Raw genomic sequence first — 13,055 nt, 5'->3', positions numbered from 1 at the left:
CCAATCCTGAATCCAGTTGACCAATCTGACATCCAGACCCATGTGCTGCAACTTAAATATCAGCTTATCATGTGGCACCCTGTCAAATGCCTTCGCCAAGTCTAAGAAAATTGCAGTGTATGCCTTTCCCTCATCTAATGTTCTTGAAACTTTATTATAAAAGGCTAGTATATTGCTAAAACAAGAGCGTCCTTTCACAAATCCATGTTGATTCTCACAGATAACATTACCCTCATCTGCCCAATGCTGTATACGGTTCCTCACTACTTTCTCCAAGATATTAACAACTACTGATGACACACAGACTGGCCTATAATTAGACACTTCCAGTCTGTTACCACCCTTATGAAATGGCACTATCTTACCTTCCTTCCATTCCCTGGGCACCTTTGCCAAAGCCAGACTTTCATTGAAAAGCCACGTTAAAGGCACTGTCAATTCTCTAGCACATTCTCTCAAAACTCGTGGTGAAATACCATCCAGTCCCACAGCTTTACTGACATCCAGAGTACTCGGTATCTGAAACACACTCTCCTCCTGTACCTCCAGACCTTGAACCAGTCCTATCCCTCTAGCATTAAAACTGACTCCTCTAGGATGAAATACTCCAATAAAGTGTTCATTGAACAATTCCACTATGTCCTCTGCATCAGTCACTCTATTCCCATTTTTATCCAACAATATCATTCTTCCACAGTCATTTCTCCTCCTACTGGCCACAAGTGAAAAAAAAAAAAAAAAAAAAAAAAAATGCAGAAATATTTGAAATAATATCTGAAATGATTATAGCTAAGCTAATTTTTAAGTAAAGTAAAATAAACATTGTAGATGTGCAATCTTAATTCTGACCAATTTGCTATTAAAACCTTTTGAATAATAACGATGCCTTTCACCACACCCAACAATTTTCCAAACCAGAACTGATTAAAATCATATCTACAAGCCACCTCTCTGTTATAATACAGATTGTCTTTTGTTATGATGTTTAATGCTTAATCTGTGACAAACCTGAAAAGTATTCTTTTGGGATACTCTCTCTCTCTCTCTGCATTTAAAAATTATATACTAAATATAAAATGCTGGAAAACTTACCTTACACCCCTCACAGGTAATGACTCCATAATGAACCCCTGATGATTTATCTCCACACACTTTACAAGGGACGTTTTCAATCTGAGCTGAAACAAAATATATTAATGTACTTCATTATTACAGTTATTACTGCACAGTAATTTGATTGCTGTCTACGTTTATATACGGTGATCAAAAGGAAATGATACAACACCATTAAGTTCATTATTTGAAAATACATTATTTTATTTTATTTTTTATTTTTTTTACTCATTCATATATTTCAATTTTATTTACAGCTAGTAGTTGATTGATGTGCATTTCTTGCTCTCATCCTTCTCCATTGGCAATAAATAAAGGGCAATTTTCATAATTTTAAACCCTTATGCTTATGGTATCATATCACAACTATAAAAATTAATCATGTTTCTAGTTACTGATGGCAGTAAAAACATTTATACATCATTCTGATGAAAAAATATCTCGTTTCCAGCCAACAGATAACAATCAGTAAAAGCAATTGTTTTTGAGCTAGCTCAAGTAAGGTGTTTTCCCTTTTTCAACTTCACTAATAAACTATAAACATCAAATTGAATATTTCTAATATGAAAATAACGTTTTGAAAGTCATTTATTTATATTAATTAAATTATGCTTAAATGTAAGAGGAACAGTGAAAGTTACGAACTTATTAGCAAAGATACATAAGGCAAGGTTGAAATGGTTTGGTCATGTGACGAAGAGGGAGGACAAGTATGTGGGAAGAAAGGACACGCAGATGGATGTGCAGGAGAAGAGATGGAGGGAGCTGGTGAAGAACCTGAGGATGAAGAACTTAGATGTGGTTACAGCCCAAGACAATAGGCTGTGGAGGAGACTTGTTAAAAACATCAACCCTACTAAGTAGGATAAGCTGAGGAAGAGGAATTAAACTATGTTTAAATTATATAATTATTAATATTAAAATTATTAAATTATATATTATATAAATTATTAAATTAAATTATTTTTCTATGATTCCAAAAAACTAGGCATCCTTTGTAGCTTAAAACATAACTTCTCACTACTGTGACTTCTAATACTGTATAAATCCCAAATCTGCCCTCTCTTAGGGTAGGGCACTAAAACCTTAATAACTATCATATCATGCCTTGAAGGAATTCAATGTTGGAGCACTCACCACAAATTAATGAAATCACATTTCTTGAGGTTGGGGGAGTGCTTCATAGAAGATGCTGATACTAAAAATAGTTTTTGGGACCTATAGTGACTTCTATGCAATGCTGATGATGTATTCCTCCATTTAATCCTATGTAAATAAGTATTCAGAGCATGGTCTGATGGTCACGACTTGCCATACAGATGATAACAGATGTAATATTTGTGTTCTTCAAGGTTGATATTAACTGATCTACAAGTCTGTCCAGAGTACAGACTGGTAGATCAGTTAATATCAGAATAGAATAGAATAGAGAAGAATAAACTGCAGGCACAAGGAACTTTATACAGTCCAGGATGTGCAAGAGGATGAAGTTGATTTTTAGGATAATGGATGAAGGTAACCAGCTGAACGAGCGGTTTTATAGTAGCATGGAGATCATATCTGTAGAGAACATTAGCTATCTTTTCTGATGTGCCCTTAATGTATGGAATGAGAATAGTTTACTGTGATCCTGTGTGTGTTGGTTGCAAGAGGGATGGGGGTTGCATGCAGGATTTTATCTATTTTCTATGGGCCATTGGCTAAAAAGGTGTTGCAAAGGTCTCTGAGGACAGTTTCAAAGGCTATGTCATTTGAACAAATAGCCCTGGCTTAGTGAGTAAGTGGTTTGAGTATGCCATACTGTTAGGATCGGTGGTGGTGGTGTGATTGTGTATGTAAATACCTTCCTGTATACGTGTTTTCTGGAAATGGAAATGATGAGCCACTAGAAGTCATGTCAATAGTGTGTCTAGAAAAGAGAGAATATTACTTGCTTTTTCTATTGTGAAGTTTATTTTAGGATGCTAGGTGTTGAAGTGCACTAAAAATGTATTCAATGTGTCTGAGTCATGAGGCCAAATAGCAAACACATCAACATAGCACAGCTAGACTGGCTTGAGTGCAGCTGTGTTGAGTACTTGGTTTTCAAAAATGTTCCATGTAGAAGTTGGCTAATAGCAGGAAAAGAGGGAAACCCATAATATTCCCATCCAGCTGCTTATATATTTTTCCTTTCCATAAGAAGTAACTCAGAACAAATGGTGAATTTGAATAATTCAAATATGTCTGAGGGGAAATGTGGCTTAATCAGGTTAAGGGTCTCTGTCAAAGGTACATTGATGAACACTGAAATAATGTCTAGGCTGACCATGATGTCAGAATATAATAAGGTGAAATTTTTTTATTAATGTTTTAAAGTGTAGGAAATTTTTAATATAAGAGGGAGAGTTGTCTGCCATGGGAGAAAGTGATTTGGATAAATGGCCAGTTTATAGGTGGGGCTGTCTATGATGTCAACTAATGGATAAAGAGGATTATTAGGTTTGTGAATTTTGGTGATCCTATATATCCTGGATGATTTAACATGAAAAGGTTTAAGGTTTTCAGTAATCTCTCTAAATCAAGATGCAGCTTTTTAAAATAATTTATATACTTTTTTTTTCTTTTGAGATTTGGTAGGATCCCACTTTATAATCTGATAAGTAGAAGAGTCCTTAAGAAGATGATTCATTTTTCTGTTATAATCAGTTTGGTCCATGTTTTTGTTCCTATATAACTTTTTAAGTGCTAATATTTCTTTAGGTCGAATGTTTCCAGTATATTTCATCCAACATTACATGGACATACATATGCTAACCATTAATAAATATATATTAACTTTAGTACACGTTCCTTTAAAACATCTAATCTTGTCTTCCTTCATGTTTACGAATTTAGAGACACAAAACACACGTGTTTTACTTATTATTAATAAAATAACAACTGACGTTTTGACCCCTGTATTGAGATCATCATCAGAAAGATACATGTGTATATGAAAACAAGCTACATGCTCTCACACTCTACAAAGGTAAATTGAATCTACACTGTTAATTGATCTTTTACTTAGCCTGACCTCTAGTTGTAAAAAAAAAAAAAAAAAAAAAAAAACTTCACCTAGTTAGTCTTCTTGTATTGAGATTTTTCTTTGGCTGGTTCTGGTTGCTATAATGGTTGCAAATGGGTCCTCTACATGTCCCCCTAACCTGAACAAAAATGATGGTATAACCATTCCAAGAATGTGGAGGACCTATTTGCAACCATAATAGCAACAAGAACAAGGCAAAGAAAAATCTCAATACAAGAAGACTAGGCGAAGTGTTTTTTAACATGCAATAGCAACCAATAGCAAGCTCATGTACACACGTGTGTACATGAGCTTGCTGACTACACTTAATCTTATATTCCCTTCACAACATTTTCTTCTTCTGCAGCTCATGTTACTCATACATTTGACACCTGCCTGCATTATTCCATTAACCTAGGAAAATAGTCTGATTCTTCTCCTTTATATACAACTTTTACAGCAGAAACTGTCAGTTCAGGTGAATCAAATCTCTTCATTTCTTTCTATTTTCCCAAATTCTCCCTTCATAAACATTATTCTATTTCATTTTTTTTTTTTTTTAAACTAGAACTTATCTGGTCTCTCCACCTTTTCTGTATTCTTCCTCTCTGGGCTTCTTTCCCTCAAATTTCATGTCATACAGTCTTTTTGGCATCCTTACTAAATTGATTCTCATTATATGTCAAAATCACTTCAAGTGAGAGGTCACAAGCATTTCTTCAATACTTTCTAGTCCTAAATGTTTTAATCCTTTACCCAAGCTTAAGCAAACAAAGTTTGCACATGAGGTATCCTTCCTAGTTTACTTGTATACAGTGATGGTTGACTTCACATCAATCGCTTCAGTATCCCATAATGCAAAACACGTCAGAAAGGAAGTGTGCGATGCATTACACACTTCCTTTCGGATATGTTAGGGAAAAGAAATCTGCTTTGCAAAAAAAAAAAAGAAAAAAGTGTGCTTTGTATTAAGAGATACTGAGACAACTGATGTGAAATAAGCAGTCACTATATACAAGTAGACTAGTGATGAAGACAGGGTGACCACCCAGCAAAAATATTTTGTACCAACTTATGTAGGAAAAAGGTACTAGATCTGAAAAAAAAAGTACTAAATTTTTATTTGCTTTTGTTTCCCTCTATTTAGGACATTTTACGATATTACTACCTTATTATCATAGATGAACTCAATGTAAAACCGTTAAATTAACACATGTACGACAAATATGAAAAGAAAAAAAGTCAAAACTCACCTCACTGTAGTCATCTATGAGTCCAAGAGCTGCAGTTGTCAATATCATAACAGAAGTCCCAATTGTAACTCGAGCACTTAACAATATAATTTTTCTTCTTCTTATTATTATTATTACATGACACCTCCAGGGAGTCCAAAGACTCATGGAGGGATGGCACCTACTCTACAACTCTTGTTTTAGTGGTTAAAATAATGTAACATTAAATTTTCAGTTATTTAATAAGCCATTTACATATACAGGGTGTTCGGGATAAATTTGACAGTTTCGTAAGGAAAAAGAAAATCTTCTTTGTATCTATTAAATTTAATGAATTGACAAAAAAACATTACAGGCAGAGTTAATTACAATACTATCAACAAGATTTACTCAAAATAACCACCATTAGCATCGATCACAGCTTCAATTCTGCTTCGGAACCTCGAACAAGCTGATGCTACAGTCTCCCTGGGAAGGGCCGCAAAAACTGTTTTAATTTTATCCATTAACTGGGCTTTTGTATTACTGGAAGTGCGATTGGTGTCTTTTTCAACTGCGCCCCATACAAAATAATCCATGGGGTTAAGGTCTGGGGAGTTTGGAGGCCAAACATTTGGACTGGTGAAGTCGTAGAAATTTTCAGACAACCATTTTTGACTTTTCCCAGAGGTGTGGCAAGGGACCGAATCCTACTGCCATACATACGGCCTACCATTGGCTACCCTTGTTATCCAGGGCTTGACTACAGTTAGCAACTCCACGAACAAAGCCCGAATTCCAATGCCAGGGTTCTTCAACACCTGTTCCTGCAGATTTGCGAGGAATTCTGCTGTACGAACGCAATCAGATCGTCTGCTAGGGATCTTTCTTCTTGCTACATCCTCGTAGTCACCATTGCAAGTCTCTAGTTCATGCCTGATTGTTTTTACTGTATTCAGGGAGCATTGGGCAGCAGTCGTAATATCCTTATTTTGATCGCGGGCACGAATCATCATGATACAAGTTATTCTCTTCCATGATTCAGGTGGGTTCCAGCTATCCATCCTTTCTGACATCTTGTATATGAATGAAGAAGGATCCAAACTTTTAAATGAAGAGAAGTGTGTGTTAATACATGTAACTTACGGAAAAATATAATTAATTATAAATATCTCAAATTTATCCCGAACACCCTGTATATACAGGGGTTCCCACTGCAAGAAAAACACTGGAATTTATTCATTATTTTTAGCAGATTTTGATAAATTAACTCTTCAGAAATAGCAAAATCTGTAGCTGATGAATGTCGCAATTTTTCTTTTGTCAAAAGGAGTCTATTCATCAAGGCAGTTAATTTCTTATTTTATTCTTATTTATTATCACTGCTGAAAATATTCTTTCAGTTGCTGCTGATGAATGAGGGAGGCACAGTACAGCTTTAACTAATGTTGCTAAATTAGGAATCGTATGTTCTCCTACAGCATTTTTCATTTCAAAACTTGATTCCAAAATATCATGAATTCGTGACTTTTTTTTCAATGCTTCTAGTCTTCAATAGTTGCCATTCTCTATCAAGCTATTCGTAACGCCCCTAGATATACATTTTCGACGTCTAAAAACTGACCATTGTCGGCTGTATTTATCTTTTCAATGGGCTCCAAATCATGCTGTGCATCAATAAAAACTGATTACTCATATTAAATGTTTTTTTTTCACTTGTTTTCATTGTTGTAATGATCTTATAGAGCAAGAGAAGTATTTGAATAGCGAAGAATATATTTTCATTGGCTAATGCCAGTCGGATTGCGTGAGTATGGGATCAGGGGAAAGAAAAAGTTAGCGAACAGTGAGAGGAAGGAGGGGGAAAAAGAGAAATCATGCTTGTGTCACTGAATTTGACGTGTGGGGAGGTGGGAGAAAAGAAAAATATTAAACTCAAATGTCTAACTCTCATGTTGTTGTTATTATTCGGGAGGAAGAAAGTACTAGATCTGTTGGTGAACGTACTAGAACACTAAAAATTTATAAAAAGTACTAGATCTGGTACGAAAATATTAGTAGTGGTCATCCTGGGTGAAGAAAAAGCGCAAACTGTTTGCTTACGCTAGGATAAAAGATTAAAACAATATAATTTCTTATCATGAATCATATAATTTCGAGTGTTCTCTGGCCAATTTGCCTGTATGCGGTTGAAAAACTAGAGCTTTTAGGAGGAAAAAATCTGCTACTTCCGTATAAGATCAGCTAACTCACCCTGAAGTGAAAAAAAAACAAAAACATAAGATTCCTCTCGTCATCATGAGAATCAAACAGGTCTTTTTTCAACAAAGGACGCATCATTTTATCGTTCTTCCAACTACGATACTGAGACGCTAGTTAATAAACGAGGTTAAAAAATTGGGTTTTTAATATTCAATATATTTTAATATACGAAATAAATTTACCTGTAGAAGTCGATAGTAACACAGATAATTGGCTGCCAAGCTTATAACCTTCGCAAATACATAAATCCACAGGTCTTAATTGCACGCCTTTTTATGAACCTTAGGGTGATCACATGGAGGTGTCAAGTAATGATACTGATATAATTGCAGTCGGATGTCGATTATTTTTATAGCGTTTTAGTAAGTCAAAACTTTTGTTATAATTAAATCGTTGATACGTGGAATCATGAGGGGGCTCTACTACAGCTCATTATTCCTTATTTGCACTGCTAATCTTTATTCCATGTAAACCTGCACTGTAATTTCATCTTTCAAATAATTCTGAAGATGCCACAACACTTGGTGCAAAATCTATTCAAATATACAGTATGTGTGCGCGTGTAATCCTTATTGTTATTATTCCTGTGTGTGTCAACTCATGTCTCAATGAAAACACAAATGCGGACATCATATTTAAAGAACAGTCTATCGCTCTGACTAGTTAGTCATTGGGTCTCACTCAACATCCCTATCTTTCAGAATTACGAATTCTAGCCTGTTTACTTCGCTACTTTGTGATGTCACTTCCTTCAATCGACATGCCAATGTGTTTTCGTATTTCCCTGGAATTAACTACAAAACTTAATAAAGTTACAAAAGTTAGCATGATTACCGTGTTAAAATTTATTGAAATATTGAGAGACGCGAAGACAAAAAGACGCCCATAATGACCATTTGATCCTACTGCACAAACCTTCAGTTAAAAATAAAAAAAAAATAATAATAAAAAGTTTCCTTCCTGTAATAGTGTAGTAGACAGTTTTGAGTTTGTAGTCAACCGCTTCTGTATGTGTGTGCGCGCGCGCGTACGCGCATGCACACACGGAAGCACAAGTTCTTAGTCTAGGATCGAAATGAGATGAGACGCTTATTAACGAATAAAGTTATCCCACTTTGCGGTCAAATTTAAAGAGATTCTTGGGTTATTAAGGGAGGAGGGGAGAGAAAGAATTAATAAGGTTGGTCGATTGGTAGAGCCTCTGCTACTAATGGCTCACGAAAAAAGTTAAGCAAGTTTGAGCGCGGTTAGTAGTTGGAAGGGGTCAATCGTTCGATGCTGTTGGCACACTCTCCCTCGATGAGTCTTTGGACTCCCTGAAGGTGTCACATAATACTATACATCATCTCTTACATAAAGCTAAGTATTCAAAGCTAAGTTTTGAATAGAGCGATCACACGAACTAGTGCAATTTTAAGAAACGTTCTGTTACGTAAAAAGTTTCTTATGAGAAATATGGGATTTATTAATTTTCTACAGTACTTTACCATTAAAAACTGCAATAATATTTTTGATAGTTATAATCAACAGCATTTCAATTTTCTTTACATCTACATTCTTAATGAGCATGTGTATACATTCCATGCACAATTTAGCATTAAAATGATGCTCGAAGTATTGGTGTTGAGAATAGCGATAAGGAAGTGACATAATCAATTACGCCATTCGGACCAAGTGAACAACTTACTGAAGCGAATTGTAATGGATGAACTGGATTGCAATAAAAAAGCCTTACTACCATCTCTAGTCTATATGCAGATTTTAAAATACAGAAAGAGGGAAGATTCTTCCCTTGCCTTTTATAGACTGGGAGAAGGGGGGAGAGAGGTCGTAAAAGAAACAACGCAATGACCTCAAGTCACGGGAAGTATCTCGTACAGAAAACGCCCTTATGAAGGGGAGAGGGATTAAAAATGATGTAAAATATCTGCGATGAAATTATAGAAAAACATAATGACAAAGTATGAAAGACTAATAAAGACCCAAGTTCGATTCTCGTCGTGGAGAGTGGAATATTCATATAGACTGTTTTTAATTGGAAGTGAGTTAGTCGATCTCACACGGAAGTAGCACGCTTTTTTTTTTATCACGGAAACTCGGGTCTTTATCCTGTGCACAGGCAAATCGGCAAGAGAACACATGATTTACAGACAGAAATACTATTAATTAGTGGTGGTAGACAACGAAGTGTGCAGATGGCGGTAGTGGCATTATGTGTAGAGAGAGGATTACGAAGTATAGACGCTAGTTGGTGGAGAGTGCACTACCGTGATGAGTTCTTGGAGGTATCGCGTAATAATAATGATGTGCATTTTCAAAACGAATATATCAGTATTATCATCTATAGAGAGATCATATTTTGAACTATTATTATTATTATTATTACGGGCGACTCCAAGGAGTCCTTAGACTCATCTAGGGAGGCCCTAAACATCATGTCCATCACAACTATTCGACATTCACAGTATCTATCATACTTTGTCTTGAACTTATTCACTGTCATAGCACCCACAACAGACTCTGGCAGTTTATTCCACTCATTCACCGCTCTAAAAGGAAAAAACCCAGCTCTAACACCCTTACCAACCACACTCTTGCCCAGCTTCCATGGATGCCCTCTAGTCCTCCTGCCACTAGTCCTGTTCTCAAAAATATCCTCTGAATTAATCCTATAGAAACCCTTCAGTAATTTGAATGTCTCAATCATATCTCCCCTTTTCCGCCTATCAACCAATTTCTGCAACCCACAAATCTTCAATCTGTTTTAATAAGGTTCATTCCATAGACCTGCTGTCATCTTGATCACTCGCCTCTGGATCCTCTCAACCTCCTCCCCATCAAGAAGAAACCTAGGTGACCAAATCTGGGCACAATAGTCAAGATGGGGTTTTATCAAGGCTCGATACAGAGGAACAATAACGTGCTTATCTCTGCTCGTCAAAGTATTCTTCAGCATCCAAGTGATCTGATGAGCTGATTCAGCCACTTCTGCGATGTGCCCCCTAAACTTCAACTCCCTATCCACCAACACTCCCAAGTCCCTGGCCTCATCAATCTCCTGGAGTACAGTTTCACCAATGTGATATACTGCTGCTAATCTTTTCACCCCAAAATGCATAACCTTACAATAAGGTTATGCATTTTGGGATAAAAAGATTCAGAAGATGTCAGAAAATTTTGACATATTCTGCATTCACTATTTCCCTACCCAACTTAGCATCATCAGCGAACAAATGAACCCTTCCTCTCAGATCCCTCCCTATATCGTTAGTGAACAAATTAAACAGCAGTGGTCCAAGAACACAACCCTGTGGCACACTACTAGTCACAGGCTGTCTTTTGGACTCTACTCCTGTGTAAAACTACTCTCTGGTATCTCTCCATCAATCACCCTCCTATCCATTTCACCAACCCTATATCCATTCCCATATGTTGCAGTTTACGGACTAGACTTCCATGTGGTATCCTGTCAAAGGCCTTAGCCAGGTTCAGCAGTATCACTGTAAACCCATTACCCTTATCCAGTTCAGCCGTCACTGTGTTATAAAACCTCAGCAAGTTACTGAAGCATGATCTACCCTTCACAAAACCATGCTGTCCCCCATATAGTATCTCATTTTCATCAATCCATTTCTGTATTTTACCCTTGACTACTTTCTCCAAGACCTTGACAACGACTCCTGATATGCTGAACTATACCACCTAACCCTGCAAACTAGAAATGCTATAACACTTTTTCATACCTTAAAGGAAGTGTGAGGGAATATTGTTTTAGACCAGTATTTCCCAACATTTTTTGGATCATGCCCACCTCAACGCCTCAAAGATTTTGATGTCTCCCCTCGCTGACAATGGTGAATGTTTCGGGTATATCAGTAATGAGGTGACAAATGCAACATCATTTTCTAATTGCCCCACAAAATATTCAAATTGCCCCGTGTGGGAAGTTAGGTCTAAAACCGAGCACTGTTTTAGATCTAACTGTGGAAATTAACAGAATGCCAGTTTCCATCTTTCATAATCGCCTCTGTTGAAGGCATTCTGTGGCGTGCTAGCCGAAAGACTTTTAGTACTCGTAATGGGTCTTATAGATAATAAGTTTCTCGGATAATAAGTTTTTTAAAAAAACTTATTATCCAAAATGTTCCTCTTGACGTAGTGTCATGAAGTAACCACGGAACTAGAGAACTCCTCAACTAGAAGAAATTTTTTTAAAAAAATCCATATTTGTTTTGGTTCCACTAGAATAACTTATTTCTCGATATTTTCGGACCCCTTACGAGTACTTTCATCAAACCAAAGGAAAGCACTCGCAATATCTAAAGCCTGCATGGAGAAAAGAAATATAAAGCTAGTCGTTTTGCAGAAAGCAGCAAAGAGAAATTATCGGGAAATAAAAAATGGCCAGAACGTCTGGACAAATAAGCATGCACTTTGCACCAAATAGCTTTTCAAAACTCTTTTCTTTCTCTCTCTTTTAAATTAGTATCTATAAAGTACTTATAAATTTCCGCTATAAATTAGTACCTCCATGGCGTAATGCAGCAGGATATCCGAGAGAATTATGCTGGCTCTCGAGACCAAAATCATTAGGTATGAGATTACGCTTATCTATAATCTATAAATGCAAAAGTCTCAGGATCTTAAAATCTTGATGTGCTGATGAAGTCATATGATCCTATATACTTAATAATGTGCCATTTGATTTGAAAGATCACCATTGGAATGGTAGGTTGGTGACCGGCTTATCTATATGCAATATCTGATTTAAATGTTGTTTTTATAAAATGCTTTGTGACTGTTCTAAATATATCCCTTCCTTGTCATGTGGCATATTTTTCATATCCTTCCCATTCTCTAAAAGCGTGAATGATACCCCCCCCCCATTATGGATGGGATGTCATTTATGGATGACACTTCGTCCATAATGGGATCGGCTCAAAAAAGCGAGCAAAACAGGAGGTTTACTCGAACCAACACGCACTTTTATTTTTTAATATTTTTAACATAAAATAAAATAAACAATATGAATATTCATATATACATATACAGGGGGGGTTAAAATTAAAGTATTTATCCCTCTTTAAGGCCATGCGAAGCGCCACACAGTGATCCACATGCTGCTTAACTTTTGCAAGAAATACATCGTGCGTCAAGCAGAAGCAATATCTGAGAGAGAAAAAAATCCAAAATTCACCACCGGGGTAGCGGTATGATGCACCGAATGCAATGAAGTAATTTTTCTGTCTGTGTGCAAGAAGGAGAAAAGCGACACAAGCATAAATAACACTTCCATTATGCATTCACCGGCTGCACTGTTCAATGTGCTGTTCTTCCCAGTATGCCACAAACTGCATTCTTTGCACAGCGTGTTCAACGGTAGAACGTAGCTGGTTGTGACTGATGTTGTGCACATCTCCCTA

General features: G+C 36.4%; 1 protein-coding gene across 5 annotated transcripts in view; it reads right to left on the bottom strand.

The window, feature by feature from the left end:
- The window catches only part of LOC150098781 (putative nuclear hormone receptor HR3), a 240,295-nt gene that overhangs the window by 181,621 nt on the left and 45,619 nt on the right, over positions 1–13,055 (bottom strand). For 2 of the 5 annotated variants that reach the window (XM_090404768.1, XM_090404769.1), the window contains exon 2: positions 1,093–1,178. In XM_090404768.1, coding sequence (XP_090260894.1) covers positions 1,093–1,178 — 86 coding nt within the window. Of the gene's footprint in view, positions 1–1,092; positions 1,179–5,412; positions 5,533–7,814; positions 8,468–13,055 lie in introns of those variants that run through there. The other 3 variants (XM_090404770.1, XM_090404772.1, XM_090404773.1) reach the window with 3 other exon arrangements.

This window comes from Typopeltis vanoorti, chromosome 15 (genome assembly GCF_054136105.1).
Source record: "Typopeltis vanoorti isolate ZY-2024b chromosome 15, IOZ_Tvanoo_1.0, whole genome shotgun sequence".
Lineage (NCBI taxonomy): Eukaryota > Metazoa > Arthropoda > Arachnida > Uropygi > Thelyphonidae > Typopeltis > Typopeltis vanoorti.
This window is presented reverse-complemented; position numbering and strand designations above follow the sequence as displayed.